This window comes from Diabrotica virgifera, chromosome 8 (genome assembly GCF_917563875.1).
Source record: "Diabrotica virgifera virgifera chromosome 8, PGI_DIABVI_V3a".
Classification (NCBI taxonomy): domain Eukaryota; kingdom Metazoa; phylum Arthropoda; class Insecta; order Coleoptera; family Chrysomelidae; genus Diabrotica; species Diabrotica virgifera.
This window is the reverse complement of record NC_065450.1, coordinates 90,336,850-90,358,360: the sequence shown is the minus strand read 5'-3', so window position 1 is coordinate 90,358,360 and position 21,511 is coordinate 90,336,850. Positions and strand designations below refer to the sequence as shown.

Sequence of the window (21,511 nt, the reverse complement as noted above, 5' to 3'; positions counted from 1 at the left end):
GGCTTGGATAAGACTTGTGGACACTTTCTACGGTGGAGTTGAGTTTTCGGTAGAACGCCTTCTCAGAGTGCTCAAAAAGTGCATTGTCACATTTTCGGTTGTTACTAACTTTATACCTTCTTAATCGTCCTGAATAGACGGAGAGTTTTTGTTTTAATGTATCCAGACACTGTTGGGCTGTGTTATTTTCTGGATCGTATCTCGAGTGTCTTGCAGTGCTCCGCATTATTTCTTCAGCTCTCTTAATGACTTTTCTACTTGTTACACCTCTTATATATTCTGTAACTTGACCAATATCCCTACGCAGTAATTCAATTTTTCCGAGAAGTCTTTTTTCCCAGGGTGCAATTCTGTTACCAGTCCTTCCATTATTAGTACCCCGTCGTGTTCTGATCTTAACGCCCATTACATTAGCAATTGCTGTTGCTGCACAGTAGATTAGCATATGCAGATATTCCAATGTGTGGGCTTCTACGACATAATTGGGTAGGACTTCAGTGTTCACAATTTGTAACAGCGCACCTAGTTTCTTACAAGAGTTTATTCGTGGTAGCGGTGGTCTGCTAAGTGGATTTGTTCCATTAAACTCTTGTACGGCACGAGCCATTTCGTTTGCTAGACTATCGCGCAGCTCGTTGTTTTCCTGCTCTGTATTGTCAGGTTGAGTTTCTGGTATGGGAATCTCAGGAATCTGCTCATCAAGGATTTCATTAGGGACTTGATCTAAAACTAGCCCTTGGTTGTTAATCTCCCGTTCGACTTCGCTTTTGATCGTATTGCGTCTAGCCTCTGGGATAAGGTTGTTTCTTATGATTACCCGGTATTGATCTGATACTCTTTGCTCCGATACTTGAATATCTGGGTACTCCCTGCAAAATTCGGCATACAGCTGTTGTCTGTAGCCGATCGTTTCTTGACCGAGGTTTGTCACCTTATAATGGAAGCGCAAAATGCTTTCGTTAATGGACACAGTCCATTTCATGCGCTGCCTCGGTCGTCCCGCTTGAGTGAGCGCCGGCTGATGTTCCAGCGCAGCACCTTCAGCGGGTGGAGCTCTTGCTGTTGTTTGGCTCGCTTGTGGTTGTTGTTGGGCTGTAGCTGATTGTATGACAGGGGCCCGCCTCCTCAACACCCTGCCACCGACGTCCCGCATGCTGTCACGTCCAGCGCCGGCTCCAGACGTGCCCTGGCGATCTCCAGGCAGCGATCCTAAACATAAATCAATATTCTCCATATTAATGGGTGTGCATTTTATACCTACTGCCAGGTGTCAGTTTTTGTTCCACGGCAAGTATCCCTGCTACCCTCTGGGTATTGGCGCTACGAATACCCAGAAAGCATCCCCCATTCGCAGGGGGCCGCGCCTGATAGAAGAACTGACAAAAAACACCCACAGGCCCCAGATTTCCTGTGGGAGTTTTTTGTCAGTTCTTCTATCAGGCGCGGCCCCCTGCGAATGGGGGATGCTTTCTGGGTATTCGTAGCGCCAGTACCCAGAGAGTAGCAGGAATACTTGCCGTGGAACAAAAACTGACACCTGGCAGTAGGTATAAAATGCACACCCATGAGAATGGAGAATAATAATTTATGTTTAGGATCGCTGCCTGGGGATCGCCAGGGCACGTCTGGAGCCGGCGCTGGACGTGACAGCATGCGGGACGTCGGTGGCAGGGTGTTGAGGAGGCGGGCCCCTGTCATACAATCAGCTACAGCCCAACAACAACAACAACCACAAGCGAGCCAAACAACAGCAAGAGCTCCACCCGCTGAAGGTGCTGCGCTGGAACATCAGCCGGCGCTCACTCAAGCGGGACGACCGAGGCAGCGCATGAAATGGACTGTGTCCATTAACGAAAGCATTTTGCGCTCCTATTATAAGGTGACAAACTTCGGTCAAGAAACGATCGGCTACAGACAACAGCTGTATGCCGAATTTTGCAGGGAGTACCCAGGTATTCAAGTACCTTATTATTATTCAAGTAATTCAAGTACCAGGTATTCAAGTATCCACAGGCCCCTATTATTATTATTATTATTAATATGCGAAATAATTAACCCAAACAACCATAATTCAAATGTTATTTACTAATAATAATCTGGCCGAAAGTGCCACATCAGCTTTTATGAAACAATTAAGTTTTAATAGTTTGGGAATAGTTATTTAGAGATGATAAAATTGATCTTCTTGAAATCGATGTTCCAACCATCATCTAATAATACAATTGTTTATATTTGAGTACTTGAGACTCTTGTCTTGTATGTTATGATTGTGAATACCAAAATGCGATAATTATTAGGAATCTCCATTATGTAATTTATAAACAATACATAATTCTTAGGAATTAAAAGGTGTTATACAAACGTATTAAAGATACTACTGAAATTTTTCTGATGGTAGTAAAAGTAAAAGATGAACTGGGTTATCGAATTTATTTTTAAGTAAAATATCAGCGCATTTGGACATTTTTTTTAACTCGGTAGATCCAAGGGACATTTCGATAGATCAGTAGCGACGAATCAGAGTTGCCAGATTGTGGACTTTAGCTCAATTTTAGGGTAATTTGATAGCGCCTGGGAAAACTCTTATATATGTTGAAATGGTTGTGGAATTTTTTGGGAGGAAATTTGAGCAAACTAAAGTGCAATATAAATTTACTATAAAAGTATTTTAACCAACTGAGTATCTATTGATTAAAAAAACCGAAAACCGGTTTTTGGAATAACCGGTTTTTTGAACGGTTATAACCGCCAGATTAAACCGCAAGTAAAAAAAGGGTATAAACGAAAACCGGTTTTTAACTTTAGTGATACACTTTAGTGATAAGTTGAAATTAATGAATTAGCAATAGGTAGGTAGGTACAATGTGAAGCTAAGATAAGTTCAGTAATCATTATTTTGCGAAAACGGTACGGTTACAGCAATAAATCCTTGACATAGAACTTCAGCAATAAATGCAATAATTAATTTCTTCCCGTTCAATTTTCTGGTTGCAACTTTTTTGTACGATATCTCGATTTTCTCAGAGTAAATTTGTAGTTAGAAGATTAATGGGGTAATTTTGGATACCATACTAATCAAAGCAATTAAATAAATATACCGCATAGGTGGACACTGTACCCCTCATCCTTGCCGGGATATAGTTTGGCGGTGCTAGCTTTATTGTGGGTGCAGCACCCACTGTTTCTCGGAAACGTCTACAGCAATGAATGTCATCAATCAATCAATGCAATCATCTTTTTGGGGGTGAGTTTTACGCTAAGCGATGATGGGGTAGTTTTTCAGGATTGGTTAATATACCAATCAAGAGCAATTAAATAGCAATAAAATATGCCGTTAAAATGATCCCTGTACTCCTTTTCATTGCCGAGAAATAGAGTGGGTGCTGCTAGCTTTACGGTAAAGCTCGCAGCACCCACTGTTTCTCGGAAACGGCTACAGCAATAAATTTTTTCTTTCCGTAATAAATTAGCAATTAATTCCTTGGGGTTGAATTTTTTATTTTCATCATCTTTTTGGGGTGAGTTTTACGCTAAGGGATGATGGGGTAGTTTTTCAGTATTGGTTAATATACCAATCAAGAGCAATTAAATAGCAATAAAATATGCCGTTAAAATGATCCCTGTACTCCTTTTCATCGCGGAGATATAGAGTGGGTGCTGCTAGCTTTACAGTAAAGCTGGCAGCACCCACTGTTTCTCAGAAACGGCTACAGCAATAAATTTTTTCTTTCTGTAATAAATTAGCAATTAATTTCTTGGGGTTGATTTTTTTATTTTCATTATCTTTTTGGGGGTGAGTTTTACGCTAGGGGATAATGGGGTAGTTTTTCAGGATTGGTTAATATACCAATCAAGAGCAATTAAATAGCAATAAAATATGACGTTAAAATAATCCCTGTACTCCTTTTCATTGCCGAGATATAGAGTGGGTGCTGCTAGCTTTACCGTAAAGCTGGCAGCACCCACTGTTTCTCGGAAACGGCTACAGCAATAAATTTTTTCTTTCCGTAATAAATTAGCAATAAATTAGCAATTAATTCCTTGGGGTTGAATTTTTGATTTTTATCATCTTTTTGGGGGTGAGTTTTACGTTAGGGGATGATGGGGTAGTTTTTCAGGATTGGTTAATATACCAATCAAGAGCAATTAAATAGCAATAAAATATGCCGTTAAAATGATCCCTGTACTCCTTTTCATTGCCGAGATATAGAGTGGGTGCTGCTAACTTTACCGTAAAGCTGGCAGCACCCACTGTTTCTCGGAAACGGCTACAGCAATAAATTTTTTTCTTTCCGTAATCAATTAGCAATAAATTAGCAATTAATTCCTTGGGGTTGAATTTTTGATTCTCATCATCTTTTTGGGGGTGAGTTTTACGCTAGGGGATGATGGGGTACTTTTTCAGGATTGGTTAATATACCAATCAAGAGCAATTAAATAGCAATAAAATATGACGTTAAAATGATCCCTGTACTCCTTTTCATTGACGAGATATAGAGTGGGTGCTGCTAGCTTTACCGTAAAAGCTGGCAGCACCCATTGTTTCTCGGAAACGGCTATAGCAATAAATTTTTTCTTTGCGTAATAAATTAGCAATTAATTTCTTGGGGTTGAATTTTCGATTTTCATCATCTTTTTGGGGGTGAGTTTTACGCTAGGGAATGATGGGGTAGTTTTTCAGGATTGGTTAATATACCAATCAAGAGCAATTAAATAGCAATAAAATATGCCGTTAAAATGATCCCTGTTCTCCTTTTCATTGTCGAGATATAGAGTGGGTGCTGCTAGTTTTACCGTAAAGCTAGCAGCACCCACTGTTTCTCGGAAACCGCTACAGCAATAAATTTTTTCTTTGCGTAATAGATTAGCAATAAATTAGCAATAAAATATAGTCTTAGTTTGAATTCGGTCTTATCAAATGGTGCTGCTGACTTTACCGACATTGCAGCACAGAAGGCAGCGAAGAGTACGGCTCCACTGGGGAGGGTGAAGCCTAACATTGGGGGAACCCTAATCCGAAAGGAGGAGGGACCTATACGGAGCTGAGCAGTCAGTCGTCCTTTACGCAGCACCAGTCTGGTGTGGGTCGACAGAGATACCGACCTACAAGGGGCTCATGCTACGAGTGGATAGAACGAGTTTGTCGCGAGGAGCATGCGCGTACAAGACTGTATCTGCGACGGCCTTGTGGACTATCACGGGTTGAGTTCCTCTGCATGTGTTAGCAGTAGAAAGAAGACATCTCTATGAGAGAAGAGAGCATTTGACTACGGCCATAAGAAATGAAGAAAGGGAAAGGTCAATGGAAAGATGGCAGAAAGAGTGGAACAACACGTAAGACGATGGCCAGTGGACTAAGACGCTGATCCCGACCCTAAGAGTCACTGTGGACTGTGGTCACAGGCAACTGGATTACTTCCTGATGCAAGTGCTCACATGACAAGAGTGTTTTAGAGCCTATCTTCATGGGTTAGTTACACAACGCTGGAGTGTAATAGATGGCAGTGGAGAGAAGCAGAATGCATATTAATTACAATTTTCTTCAAGGCATTAAAATAAATGCTCAAAATGTTCTCTACTCTATTGTTGGCAATAACACAATCTCCTGTAAAATTCGTCTCCAGGTTTGTTTAAAGCGCGAGGTGAAATATTTCATGTTTCTATATTTATCCTTTCTTTTCGGATCTTTTCGGATTGTTCCGGCGCCATTTGCATCTTTAATCCTGTTTGAAGTAACTAGTGTATCACTAGCCCAGAGGAACCGACGGCTTAACGTACTCTTCAAAGCACGGTCAACAGCTCGTTTTCGTAAATTTTTAGATATGAAAAGTTGTTGTTGGTGCCGAGATTCGAATTCATGCGCTCTGGCTTATGAAGCCAGTATCTTGCCGCTGAGCTAAGGCCGTTCACAACTTTTATATCAAAAACAGTAACAGGGTACAGACACTAATAATACCTGTTCTCACATATGAATGAGAAGCATAGACTACACCAAAATCCGATTACCTCTCTATCGATCTTCGAAAGAAAGATATACAGCAATCTTGGAGTACGGACAAACGAAACATGTACATGTATGTGGAACGTATAAATAACTTTAAGCTCGATAAACATGCAAGCTGAATGTCGATGTATGTTTTTGGATGAAGTAATATAGTATTACTTCATCCAAAAACATACGTCTACAACGGACAGGGCAAGTTTCATGGGCAATAGAATCATAACTGGACAACCGTTAGATATGAGAAATAGAGATAGATCAAACTTAATGTATATTATAAGGTATAAAAAAAGATTTTGACAAAACAAAATGTGTACTACAAAAAGTGGCTAATGTTCTAAAAACAGGAATATTAAAAAAAGAATGTGTGTACTTTGTACGCACGTAAGAAGTTATACTTCTATTATAATATAATTTCAACGAAATAAATATACCTAATTAACAGTTACAATACAAAAAATTAACAATAATTACCAAAAATGAACCAAACTTAACAATGCCAAATATTAAAAAAAAAAAAAAAGAAAAAAATATGAATCGTCCGGGATTTGAACCCGCAATCTCGCGATTTTTTGATCTCTGGTCCAATGCTCTACCAACAAGGCCATCAAGCCGCATGCTACGTACCTTTCAGATATACATAATTATACATCACGGTGACAAGTGAAATATAAAAATAGATGTTTTATTATTTTACGCCCAAGGAAGACAAATCCAAAGACACAAAATTATAATAAAAAACCTTTTAAACCACCTTTTTCAAATTGCGCAAGTTGTATTATTAATATTAATGTTAATAAATGAAATAAATATTTTGACGTTTCACAATTTGACAATTCGCTTTTAACTGCAGTGCCTTAAAAATTTTAAAGCACTAGTGCCTTAAAGTAGCATTTTTAACGCTCCTATGGAGTCCTAAAAATTGCATTTTTAACACGTTTGTAGAAAAATATATTTAAAAACACTAATATATTCTTTCCACACGTTTTCTGGACTGATACATACATAAATTAAAACATTCTGAAGTATAACTTCAAAAATATAATATGAAAACTATTTAAAAAGGCAGTATAACTATTAACTAACCTTTGTTGCTTCTCTTCCCACAAATTTTAAAACGCAACAACCATACATAACCAAACCATCAACCGTCCAAACCACAGCTGCGCTACAGCTGCCATATTGGATAATTTTTGACATGTCATTTGAACATCCAATCAGAACAAAGTTATAATGCGCATGCGCCGGGATCGTAGGTTTTAACATATAAAAATTCACCCTCATATCGCGCGAAAAGAAGTATAACTTCAAAAATACTTGAAAGACAAATATCATTGACGAGATCAATAATTGTTGCTGCCCCAGAATATCAAATTCGAAGTAGTTAACTTGTAGACAACAACAATAAAAGTAGAGAATTAAACTCTTAGAGCTGATTTAAATATATGTAGACAAAAACTGATTTTGTACAGTGGCTTACTGCTAAGAGGCCGAAATCATTAGACCGAAAGCAGTAGACCGAACTTATTAGACCGAAAAGCACTTTACCGAAACCTCACTAAACCGAACAGTTGGAGACCGAAAAGTAGGAGACCAAAAGAAAAGCATTAGGTACATAATACAGGGTGCTCAAACAGGATTGTAATCTAAGTAAGGGTAACATCAAACTACCTTCACCCTTTATCCAGGCTTAGGACTGGCAGAACAAAGTACTGGCGAGTTTATTATTGTGATAACATAATGGTTGTTATCATAGTCATTAAATACAAATTAGAAGCAAATAAAAACCCTCAATTTGGAAGCACTCAACCTCAAACCCACTTATTTGGATGGTTATTAGAAACAGTTAAAATGGTGATAACGTCACTCTACCCTTAATTTGTTTTTACCTTCACTAATTTGTTTAACGGGTGAAAATGATTTCATATCAGACTGTACAGAGTAATAATTGACAGAGTCTATATATAAAATAATACAAAAAAATACAATAAACAAAAAGACAGATATACAAAATCTTAGCATAATTTACTGCAATCTTTTTTAATTGATGTACCATTTCGGTCTAATGCTGTTAGGTCTAGTGAGGTTTCGGTAAAGTGATTTTCGGTCCAATGAGTTCGGTCTACTGATTTCGGTCTAATGATTTCGGTCTAATTGTCGTGTACCTTGTACAGTACTTAAACTTTTATAAATTAATATGTTCCTTACCTCCAAATATAAATGTCGTCAGCCTGCGTCAAGATAACGGTTGTCTTCGTTGTAAACTTTAATTCTTTCGCAACGTGGCAAGCTGTCAAAGGGTTGTCTCCCGTTATCATAACGGCTTTGTGCGAGGCGTACTGTAGTTCTTTTATCACAGATTTTGAATCGGTTTTCAGGGGACAAGAAATTATAGCGAACCCGGCGAATTTCAAATCTTTTTCCACGTCCTCTCTACTCAAATCACGAATCTCCTGGGATGACAGTCTACCCATTTCTTTAAAACCTGTAAAAAATTCATTAAATCAACCTGGGCAACTTTTAAACGAAAATTAATTACAGTGCCACACTTGATAAACGTCAGTTAACCAAGATGGTTTTCGGGTAGGGTTTCGTAATGTTCCCGGAAGGTATTCGCTAACGTCGGCTGTACGCCTTTACAATTTTACGATTTAAGAATGTCAATTGAATTCTACATATAACCACTGTTTCGTTTTGGGGCTATTTTGCAAGTACACGAGTTCACTGATGAGAGACTGATAAGTCCGGAAACGTCCGCTCTGAACAAATTTATGTAATCTATTTGGATTTTTAAGATATTTAATTAAATTATACCTACTATTTTAGTTTTTTACTTCGATGTTAGAGTTTTATAATAATATTAAGCGGAGACGAATTCAATTAACATCTACAGGATGAGGACTGGTAGGATAGAAAGCGGTGGAAACTAGGATGTGAGGAACGACTTCTTCTTCCTCAGCTTTTCACTTTTCAGCGCTGTTCTTCGCTACTCATTTATGTCCATCGTGTTTTCTTCACCCAAACCTTTTCTCTCTCTCTCTCTCTCTCTCTCTCTCAAGTTCTCTTCAATATTCTCGGTATGGAGAATTTTCTGAGAATGAACCTTATGACGCGCTTATGGATATTGTTAAAGATGAAATAGGGTATTAAAAATCATTAAATTATATACAAAATTATGAGACGAAACAACAGTGTTCTTAATATATAAGAAAATACAAAAACAACAGAAAACAAAATTTATTTGACAAAAAAAATGAAATTTTCTTAACACCAAATACTGGATGTGGTGAGCTAATCTGAAAAAGATGAGGCCTCAGATTCGAATCTATTTCTATCATTAGCTACATTCTATCTACATTCTGCATTTCAATGTACTGATGAGAAGTTGTGGGATTTTGTTTTTCACTAGTCGCCAGGTCAGTCATTCAGTCATGGATTGGTCTATGTCTAACAATTTTAAATTGTGAGCAATAAAAGTTACCTTATCCGCCCGTTCACCAGTAAGCCGGTTTCTTTTAGAGGAGTGGATAAACTTCTGAAACTTCTTTCAGTCGATGCACTGGATGAAGGTATGCTTACCGTCATTGGACGAATCTAACAACTGTGTTGACTGAAAAGCAGTTGATGAATGTTTCTGTTGATCCTTTTCAAATAATTGTCTCGCTCCCACTGGACATTTAACACATCTTACTAAATGTTTTGTCATTCTTGTTGCATTTTTTAAGTATTGCCTATCACAAAATTTGCAAAAGTACTTAATTTACCTTGTACACTTTTAATTTTACAGTAATTCCATATATTCCTTTTAAAGCGAGCACCACACTCTCGCGAAGTTACTTCGGGAAAGTTCACCGAAGTCCGAAGTACCCGTCACTACACACTCGTTCTATTTCGTGAGGAACACATTCACGCCGGGCGATAAGGACTTCGGTTCCTTTGACTTGGTCTCAAAAACCGCCAAAGAATGCAAGTAGGCCGAGGCGCAGCAAAGTCGCATGAACAACCTGTCTACACTCTCGTACTCGCTGAATTATGCTTTACTTCGATCCATTCTAAATATTTGCACGTTAATATAGCATTAAAACAATAAATACTGACACTGTAAACACCCTAGCTAGTGGTTCATGGGATTCCCTAGCCCCGGCTACTTAGGTTTTCGGGGATTTGATCTAAAATCGCGGGAAAGCGAAAAAGCATTTCATAGTGTTTCGAGCTTCAAGAATAATAATGTTTGGGATGCAAAAAATATACTACCTGAATTGGTAAAAACAATATAGAAAATTCTCAAAATTTTCTGTCCGAGAATATTCTCGCTCTGAATTTTCTGGCCGAGAATATTCTCGAGAATATTCTCGTTCTCGAGAATGAGAACATTCTCGTTCTCGAGAATATTCTCTTGAGAATATTCCATTCTTTCATCACTAACCAGGGACCCCGCAAGGCTGAGCGGCGCCCGCGTGCGGCACATATTTTAGCGCCCTTAAATCTACTACATCCACTTATAAAATAAATCTATAATTTTTTATTTTTGACGAGCTCTTGCTATGTGAACAGTGCTCTTCAGATAAAACTATACACCTTAAATAACTTTTGAAGCACTGATTAAAAAAAAAAACGTAAAAACACGTCAATAATACTTGAAGGGGGAGACATTAGGCCATATTTAAGCTTGCCGGGAAAGGCACCCTCTCACCCCCCGTATCATACCTTAATTTTTTTAAATTGCTACCCCTTTTTTTATTTTATATATGGATTCTCCTCTTTGTACTGATTTCAAAAATGTGTAACACTTGATGCTAGTTTATGAGAAAAATAAATACAAAAGCAACAAAACTGGATTTAATTTTTTTTAAATTATATTACATACAAACATTTAGAATGAACATTTCACTACCAAAAATTTTAACAATAATTATTCAAAATGACTTTTCAAAGCTTGAATAATTTTTGTTAAAATTTTTGAATAATTATTGTTAAAATTTTTGGTAGTGAAATGTTATAAAATTGTTAAAAAAATAATTTTTATTCAATCCAGTTTTCTTACTTTTGTATTTATTTTTCTCATAAACTAAGCACTTTAAGCATCAAGTGTTATACATTTTTGAAATCAGTGCAAAGAGGAAAAACCAAATATAAAATATAAAAGGGGGTAGTAATTTAAATATAAAATATAAATATATAAAAATATACCTACGGGGTGTGAGAGGGTGTCTTTCCCGGCAAGCTTAAATATGACATAATGTCCCTCGCTTCAGTTATTATTTGACGTGTTTTTGTGTTTTTTTTTAAATGAGTGGTTCCAAAGTTATTTGGTGGATAGTTTTATCTGAAGAGCACTGTATACCTAATATTGTCAAACCAGATAATCTTTCCTCTGCCATAGTAGACCTCAAAATAATTTTTAATTAACTTTAATTTTGAAAATGATCTCTCACAGAAGCAACAGACACAGTTAAAATGAAAAGAATTCTTAACGAAATAGTGATATTTGGTAAAGATGAAGTTAGATATTTTCAAATATCTGTTGAAAATTATATTAAGAGGATTTGATGAGTCAAGTAATGAAAATAATTTTTAAAACGTTTATCTCACTAAATAAATCAGTTGCACCAATATCCGCCTCCGTTTTTACTGGATCACTTTGGTTTTGGTGAAGAGAAAGACCGTTTTTCAAAATATCATCGTCACTTAATGTAAAAATATCACTAAAAAACCAAAAACATTGTCATAATCAGGCATTATGTCAAATCTACTATTTAACGAACTTAGTACTTGATCATTATTCTAATACTGTATATTTTCTATGTTAAAGGTATCATTATCTGCTATATCTATAAGATTCTCACAAATTTTAATTATATGAAATTTGAATAGTTTTATAGCTTTTATTCTACTAGACCATTTTGTATCACTTTTAGAGGTTTTATTTAATTCAGGAACATGAATTTTATAATACTTCTCCTATTTGTGGAGAAAGAGAAACATACGTAAAATTCTACCCTTATCATACACGCATATTGGCACCGTTATCATATCTTTGAGCTCTCGTGTCTTTTATACTTAAGGGCGTAGGAGCAAAATTTCGCGACAATGTGTTTTAAATGCATTAATGTTTTTCGAATCCTGAGAAAATTAATAAGTATTTTTGAAAGATTTAAACTCAGAATGAATCATTACGTTATTACCGAGGGCCGAAAGTCCCTTAGAATAACAAAAGAGTTTTTTATGAGATATTTGAAATTAAAAATCACACTAAATTTTCTCTTTTTTTTTCAGCCCTATAACTTATTCAAACAAACATTATATAAGTTTTCAGGGACTTTCGAGTCTGAAATGTTTCATTCTGCGTTTAAATTTTTCAAAAACCTACTTGTTAGTTTTCTCAGGATTCGAAAAAAATGAATGCATTTAAAACACATTTTCGCGAAACTTTGCGCCCTTAAATTAAATTTTGTCATGGTTCAACTACAAAATTAAATAGTCCTTCCCCTGTAGTGTCAAATATTAGGCAAAACTCTCTTGTATTTCAACTTTTTTTTAGAATTATCGTTTAATACTACATATCGCAAACTTAGGCTTGTTTGCTTTTTATGACAGGAATCTAGGATACAGTCCATAAATTATTGAATAATATTTGGAACTATCCACCATACCGTCCATACCCAATATTATTTTTTACTTTAGAAGACATTAATTCTATCATTTACGGATAATGCAAAATAGGTATTCCGATATTATATTATTTTAAATATAAAATAATAGTAATAATTATTAACACCAAATCTAAAATAAAATTTTAATTATTTTTTCAGTAATAACACAATATTTGATTTTTGAGATTTCTCTCGATGTTCATGAAAAAATTGAAATTAAAATTGTATAAAAGATCATTATTTCATTTAAAATAAATATTTCTTATTTGCCAAACTTTCGGTTTGGCGCCCTTTTGGGGTTACGGGGGTAACGCCCGGTTACGGGGGCCCTGTCACTAACCACAGCTGTTTCCCTTATCGTTCCTGATCTTACCCAGCATCCACCGTAATATTTTCATTTCAGCTACCCCCATCTTATTTTCCTGAAACTGCTTTACAGACCACACGTCATCGCCGTATACCAACGCAGGTGTCAACACACTCTTGTACCGTGTGTTTCCTTTTAAATTAGATATAGGAGTACACCCAATACATATATGGCAACACTGCTTCCACGCTTCCCACACTCGAGTCGCATCGATTTATTCAGTCGATTCATCGATTCTACAGTGACAACGCAACTCATTCTCATGAGCAATGATGTCGATTTTTGCGCTTCCTTCAGTCGCCTATCTCTAAGCGAAAACTAAACGCATGGTATATCTTTCCTTCCAGTCCTTCTCCAATTTTTCGATGACAGAGTACCCCGCTGATTCGTTCCGAGTTAAACCAACGAACCTGTATCATATGGGTAATTTCTCGATATCGTGTATCATTTTCCGTTATGTAGGAGCCAATGTATTTAAATTCTCCTACTTGTCCTAGTTTTTCTCCACGCTATTCATGTCCTCAACCATTGCTATTCCTGCCAACGACATATACTCCGTCTTCGATCTGTTAACCTTAAGTCCTCCATCTTCGACAGCTTTTCTCCAACCCTCCAAAATTTCTTTGCTCTCGTCTGCTAACACGATATTATCAGCAAAAAACATTGATTAAGGAGGCTCCTTCCTTACATTCTCTATCAATACATCTATAACAAAATTAAACAGGTGTTTAATTTTGAAAAGGAGTTTAAAAAACTCGGTGAAAAACCGTCATGCAAACCAACTATCCTCCTTCCTGGCACAAACCCAACCTGTTCTACTCCTATCGATGTCTCTCTCCTTAACCTTCGTTCTACAGTTTTCTCCCAAATTTTCATTGTGTGCGACATTAACTCTTTTATAGTCCTGAATGCGCCCTTTATCTTTATACAATAATGATACCATCACACTGTGCCTCTATGCATTTGACATCCTTTCTTTCCCATATATTCTACTCATCATTCGCCACAAAATATCAGCCCCCTCTTCTCCTAGAGCCTTCCAAATCTTCGAAGGTCCTTCTGCCTTACCATTCTTCATCCTATTTAACGCCTTGACAACCCCATCCCTCGCTAACCCCAGTATTAAATTCTTATTTGGGATCCCACACATTTCCTTTGGTGCTCTTCGTTTAGCAACTTTCTAAAATACTCATACCATCTTTACTTTATTTCAACATTGGTTCTTACCACACTTCCAATCACATTCTTAATCTGCCGTCGATAAGTCGTCCTTTGACTGCTTGTCCCTTGCTTTAGAAATGCTGTATAACCATTTGATCCCCTCGGGCGTTTCCAACTCTTCATACAGCTGTGCATACCAGTGGCGGCTTGTCCTATGAGGCAGGTGAGGCAGTGCCTCACCAGTATATCAATCGACTATTTTCGTTATTTCATAATTAGTTTTTTAAATATAATTTATTTTTTTGAAATTTTCTAATAGGTTTTTTTACGAAAAAAATTAAAATCGGTACGGCCCTGACTCTTTATCTTTGTATCCGTCTTCCACGTGCCAGTATTATATGCATCATGCATCTCATTCCAACTTTCTCAAATCATTACAGATGAGGCTTGCTTCAAACTTCCTTGTCTAGCATACTACCATTTCTTAAAATGGGACAGTAAAAGCGGCAAAATTTGAAAAATGTGCCACCAATTCTGGGAACGAAATTCATCCATCCTTGAGGCACGCCTAAACATGTGTTTTTTTTTTTTGTTATGAAGTTAAGTACTTGACCTTGCTTCCCTTATTTGCTATGGACGCTTGTATTGTAGTTTTGTAAAGTAGTTTTAGATATAGTTTTATATTAGTTTAGATTATGTTTAGAAGATTTAATCAATGTCATACTGGCTGTGTGGCATTTATCAATGCCAATTAAATAAATAAATAAAAAATTTAGAAAATCATGCTTTCTTTTATCGGCAGCAAATATTTCTTAACGATTTTCTGCCGGAATTTTTTGTGGGGATATTTTGTCTAAATAATTTGTGGAGATTATTTGCCCGGGATTTTTTGTGGAGATTTTTTGTCCGGGGATTTGTGAGGATTTTTTGTCCGGGGATTATTGGTCTGAGGATTTTTTGTCCAGGGATAATTTGTGGGGATTTTTTATCCGGGATTATTTGTCCTAGCTTCGTCCTAGCGTTATGACGTCACAAAATCGACCTTCCGGCCATTAACCTTCCGATGACCAACCTTGTTTTGTTACACGGATGACCAAGGGGGGGAAAAATGACCCCAGGTCAAAAATGTCAAAAATGACAATTAACAAAAAAATGAAGTTTTTTTTATTTTTTATTTTTTTTTTTAATTTTTTTAAGGCATGGACTTTATGTCATTTGGCCAGTCACAACATGAGTATTAGTGTCATGTGTAGTGTGTATGTTGAGTAAGTGTCTTGTTACTTTGCAAAGTCGACGTCATTAGCGTAAAACTACTTTTAATTACACATTATAGACGGTATTTTACTAAACATCAACTTCAGAATATATTTTTTATTCGTAAAATATAGGGAATTTTTTTTATTTCAAAATATGAGGATATCTAGAATGATATTAAAATCAAATAAAAAAATAATGAGTTAAAAATTGAAAATACTTTTGAATTTATTAAAGAAAAACATACGCTGGGGTCACAATTTCCCCCGCTTGGTCATCCGAAGGTTAAAGAGAAGCTAACCATCATAAAATTCCTTAGGTGTAGTGTGCCTCACCACCTTCTACTATCACGAGACGCCCCTGGTGCATACGATTTTTCTTTAGCAGTAGCTACTTTGCTTCCCTCTTTGCTCTTTTGTATATCTCCCTCTCTTCCTCTCTTTTAGACTTGTCATATATTTTTCTAGCTTCTTTCTTCTCTCTCACCTTTTGGTTTCAGTTCATCATTCCACCGCTAAATTTCTTTGTCCCTATGAGGACCTTTACCAGATGTTTTTTAAGCACTTCCTCTCCCACTCCTTGCTGTTGGCTTCTCAGCAGTCATATACCATAGCCCTTTCCCCCATCTCTCTACTCTTAAACACTCTTGCCAAATCCTTATACCTTAACTTCTACCACTTTACTTTCTGGTGTGCAACTTGCTTTCCTTTCTTTCCTTTCCGCCTCACCTTTATCTTCATATCCACTATCACTGGTCGGTGACCTGTTTTAGCTAACTTCTACACAGCACAAAATCTATCTGACTTTCCCTTCCCCCGCCACTATAATTAATATACTGGTCTTCAGTTTTCATAAAGTACAGTTGAGTCCGCGAATCTTTACCCGTGCGTCATCATTTAAAGCATACGAAATAAGTCGATGAAAAGTCGGAAATTGAAATTTACTAAACGCAACAGCAAGTCACTTACTGTCACTTGCTGTTGCGTTCAGTAAATTTCAATTTCTGAATTATCATCGTATGCTTTAAATGATGACGCACGGGTAAAGATTCGCGGACTCAACTGTACGTATTAATCACATACAAATCCTATGTCACTGCAAAGTCAATCACACTATTTCCTTCATAATTTCTTGTCTTAATAGAATAGACCTGGATCCCGCGTACCAAAAAAAGTTGATAAATAGCAAGCTGAAAATTTGTTAATAGCTTAACAGTGTCCAGTCGGACAAACTTTGATGTACGGGAACACTGATTACGAGATTACGAGAACGATTTTGTCGGAATGGGAACAAATCAATTGGAAGTTCTGTCAGACAAAATACATGGAACGTTTTCGTAGTATGACGTTCCAAATTTTTAACCTGTTCCACAATTAAAACTTCCCCCGTTCCAGTGTTCCCATACATCAAAGTTTGTCCGACTAGACACCGTTAAGCTATTAACAAATTTTCAGATGGCTATTAATCAACTTTTTTTGGTAAGCGGGATCCAGGTCTAGAACTTGTCTTAACAGATATAAATCTTGTCTTTATAGATCTGGAAAAGCTTTATGTCTTGATTCCTCAATCTAAACTGAGGTAAACTTGTAACATATTTGTATAAAAAAATTACTTACCTAAAGCTAAAACCCTGGCACCTCTCCTGGATAGTTCCAAATAGACATCATCGTATAATTTTGGAGTTTCGGAAAACATGGACTTAAGAGTTTCTGGCGCCCCTTTTACTGTAGCGATGTAGATTGTATCCGTCGATCCTACAGCATTGTATCCAGCAATTACTGACATTCGTTTGAGTGCAGATGAAAAATGATACCTAGAATAGAATAAGAAACAGTTAGACATACACAAATCCAGCATATTATGTTGATATGATTCAATGAATCTTGCAACGCTATGGAAGGCAATGATCGAGCAGACATAACTGCTCGGGGAGCAAAAATCGTACTCGCCTTTGCCGATGACGTAGTTGCAGTGGCACAATCAACATTATAAGTTAAGGATATTTTCTCGAGCTTTGAAGAAGCTGCATTAAACATCGGTCTAAAAATAAATGAAGATAAAACAAAATACATGGTCGTCTCAAAACAAGTACGAGGGCGAATAAGGCGAAACATTACTATAAACGATCATAACTTCGAAGTGGTTAAAGAATTTAAATATCTAGGACCAACAATCACAAATGACAACAAAATAGATCGAGAAGTTGAAACTCGACTAATGGCAGGAATCGGATCTTTCTTCGCAATGTAACATCTAATGAAGTCAAAACTTCTTACACTAGGTGGAAAAATTCAGATATATTAGACCACAATACGACCAGCAGTTGCGTATGGAAGCGAAACATGGACGCTAACAAAAAGAGAAGTAAATAAATTGCTGATGTGGGAACATAAAATCCTTCGAATGATATATGGCCCTTGCAGAGACAGCGTGACAAACGAATGGAGGCGCAAATACAATAACGAGTTAGAGTCTCTATTCGGAAAGGAAAATCTAGTTAGATATATAAACGCTAATAGACTCAGATGGGCAGGGCATGTGATACGCAGTAATGACAATTGCCTTATAAACAATGTGTTCTGGGAAAGGCCAGATGGAAGAAGCTCTGACGGAAGAAGACAAACATGGAAGGCAATAGTAAGCGCGGCAAAGACTCGCGAAGAGTTGTAACGCCATTAATGATGTTGTTCTGAAGCTATTTCCCATTTAGAATAGTATTCCATTAATGATGATGATGAGCAAATTATGTTCCTATACTTACCTATGAAATATCTTCAACCCGGGTAATTTTCCCTTCTTGGGAACCACCGCATCAGCTTTTGTGACGTTCCAGTCTATAGCTGTCAACGTAGCCTTCTCCAACGGATCGCCCACTAAACCATCATCTAATTGCACCAAAGAGTGACAAGTGGCCAACACTTGCAGCGTCTGCGCCGGCAAATCGGCAACAGCCGTAGGAGTGGAATCTTTTTCGGCTAAGGCCACTCCTTCCACTACCAGATTGTCGCTCGTGAGCGTGCCCGTTTTGTCGAAACAGCAGATGTCTACTTTGCCGGCGAACGGGATGCGGAAAGGCTCCGTGCAAAAAACGGCTAAATAAAAAATCAAAATTAAAATAACAATTTTTTTAAAATGATTCAAGTTAGAATCTTGCTCAAAATGAAGCCAGAAAATTAATTATAAATGGTAAATGTAAAAGGACGGTCTTAATGTAAAAAAAAATAATTTAATTTTGAATTTATGTACACTTGTTTTCTGTTTTTACTTCTTTTCTATAGAACGGTTCATGTTAATTTCCTTTTGGCCAAAAGAGTGCTCGAGCCATCTCTTATGAACTTCTCCATGACAATTTGGCTTCCACGGCTTTAACAGTCTTAAATTTTCTTTTAATAGAAATGTATTCTTTGGTAACATATAAAAACACATAATGCTAGCTACCAATAAAACCCTGAAAACTTTTGTCTTCGATCATCATCAATCCGTACTCGTCCACTGCTGGACATAGGTCTCCCTCAGCTCTTTCCAGCTTTCTCTATTTGCATGCATTCAGTTGCCGACAATACGCTTCAAATCGTCAGCCCATCTGGTTGGTGGTCGTCCTCTGCTCCGTAGTGCCTCTTCTCGTGGCCTCCATTCGTGTCCATTCGACAATACGTTTTGTCCACCGGTTGTCTGACAATCTGGCGACGTGTCCTGCCCAATTCCACTTGAGCGACGCGATTCTTTCGACGGCGTCCGTTGTCTTTGTTCTACGACGTATTTCTTCGTTTGGGATTCGGTCCCTCAGGGAGACACCCAACATCTGGCGCTCCATAGCCCTCTGAGTTATGTTAATCTTGTTCACTACCTTTTTTGTGAGTGTTAATGTTTCCGCTCCATAAGTGAGTACAGGCAATACACATTGGTCAAAGATTTTCCTTTTCAGGCATATGGGTAAGTCAGATTTAAATACATAGCTCAGTTTACCAAACGCTGCTCAGGCTAATCCTATGCGACGTGGGAGCTCGCACGTCTGGTTATTCCCATTCGGTTCCCAACCGAATTTCATGCCCCAAGTACTTATAAGATGCAGTCTGCTCAATATCCACTCCATCAACAACAATATTACGATTTAGCAGCAGATTAGTCATTATTTGCGTCTTGTTGATATTAATCTTTAGTCCGACCTCTAAGGAAGCGTGATATAACTTGTTCAACATTATTATTGCATCATCCATACGATCGGCTATAAGGACGATGTCATCTGCGAATCTCAAATGACTAAGCTTCTCTCCATTTATATTGATACCATATTCGTTCAGATCTGCCTTCTTAAAAATGTGTTCTAAAAGGGTTGTGAACAGCTTTGGTGAGATGGTGTCTCCTTGCCGTACTCCTCGCTGCATACAGAATTTATTAGTTTGTTGATCAGAGAGTCTTACGCTAGCCGTTGCATTGTGGTAGATATATTTTATCATGTTAGTGTAGCGATGGTCTATTCGGCATTCTGTCAATGCTTTTAACATTTTCTGCTGGTTTATGGTATCGAACGCTTTCTCATAGTCCACGAATATCAGTGCCAATGGTTTGTTGTATTCCGCCGGCTTCTCTATCAAGTTTTTTATTACCAGTAAGTGGTCGTTAGTACTATATCCGGAACTAAACCCAGCTTGTTCTCTAGGCTGATAGAAGTCTAAATTAGCCTCCAGTCTTTTTTTGATAATTTTTTTTTGATAATTTTTGTCTTCGATACTTCCACAAAATTTATTATAAAACTATGTGACTGCAACTGTTTCGGCAGAGTGCCTTTCTCAAGTGATTTATTTTAACAAACTGTCGAAACCCAAAAGACTCCATCTTTAAACAAATAAATGTTTAAAAATAATAAAATCTTTGGATTTCTTGGTTCGGAAGCAGATTCTCTCTTATACCTATTCCCCATCCTTCTAAAAATTGCAAGGAAAAGGGTGATGAATATAGAGACATGGGGAGTCTACATAGTTGCACTCCACAACATATCAATTCACCGAGGTAAAGATCAACAAATCTGCTTCCTAGTACTCGATACGTGAGTAAAACCGTGGGTAGATAAAAGGCATCATATTTAATTTCGATTCAGAGATCATTACCATCTTTCTATGGACCATTTCGAACTCTTTTGTTCTCGTCAGGAAAGCATATGCAATGATGCTCTGATTTATTTTACTATGTGTTTGCATTTTAAAGTCTCTTGAATAGGTTGAGGAGTGGAGAGCTGTTTGTCTCAAAAACGCTGTTTTTCTATTGTTGAAAGCCTTTTTGTGTTCTGCTATCTGTTTGTCAAGGGTTCTGCCAGTTTGACCGATGTAAGTTTTTGGACAGTCACCACATGTCAGTTTGTAAACACCACTCTCTAATTGCTTTCTCTTTAGGCTCTTATTGTTCTTAATGTATTTGTTTAAGATGTTGTTAGTTCTGAAAGCTAAAATGTATTGAAAAACAATTTGCTTAGACTAAAACATAATATTGGTATGCGGAATCAACAATTGCGCCTAGTCCGCAAATCAAAAAAGAGCAAAAAATGCGCTGGGCAGTTGGCTACTAGCGTCTTGTCCGGTCGTTTGGTCGGGACGTGTGTACAGCTGACCCCGACAAGAATGGTCGGTGAGGTCTGTCGTGTCAGGTGGTCAGGTCGGGACGTGTGTAGGCTGTTTTAAAGGGATCGACGTAAAATTTCGGCTCCAATGATAATTAAATGCTTTCATTTTTTCGAATCCTGAGAAAACTAATAAGTATTTTTTAAAAATTTAAATGCAGAATGAAAGATTACGTTATTACCGAGGGTAGAAAGTCACTGAAAACTTCTATAATCTTTATTTTAATAAGTTACAAGGGTGAAAAGGGAGAGAAAATTTAGTTTGATTTTTAATCTCAAATATCTCATTCAAAAGAACCTTTTTTGATTCAGTGAATTTGTACTCTACGAGCTCCCTAGTGGGAAAGTTTTGGGATAGTTCTGATTTCTTCCATTATATATGGATTTTGGGCTGCTGAATCCGAATATGAGGTTTGCGGATAAAATTTCTTGCCGGAACATTGAAAAAATCGCGAGAAAAT

General features: G+C 37.1%; 1 protein-coding gene across 1 annotated transcript in view; it reads right to left on the bottom strand.

Annotated features, from left to right (window-relative positions):
* LOC126890813 (endoplasmic reticulum transmembrane helix translocase) overlaps positions 1-21,511 on the bottom strand; it is a 214,742-nt gene that overhangs the window by 130,831 nt on the left and 62,400 nt on the right. Inside the window, exons 8-10 of the mRNA XM_050660004.1 lie at positions 18,198-18,528; positions 17,053-17,249; positions 8,210-8,486 (exon numbers count right to left, since the gene is read on the bottom strand). Of these exons, the coding sequence (XP_050515961.1) occupies positions 8,210-8,486; positions 17,053-17,249; positions 18,198-18,528 (805 nt within the window). The remainder of the gene's footprint in view (positions 1-8,209; positions 8,487-17,052; positions 17,250-18,197; positions 18,529-21,511) is intronic.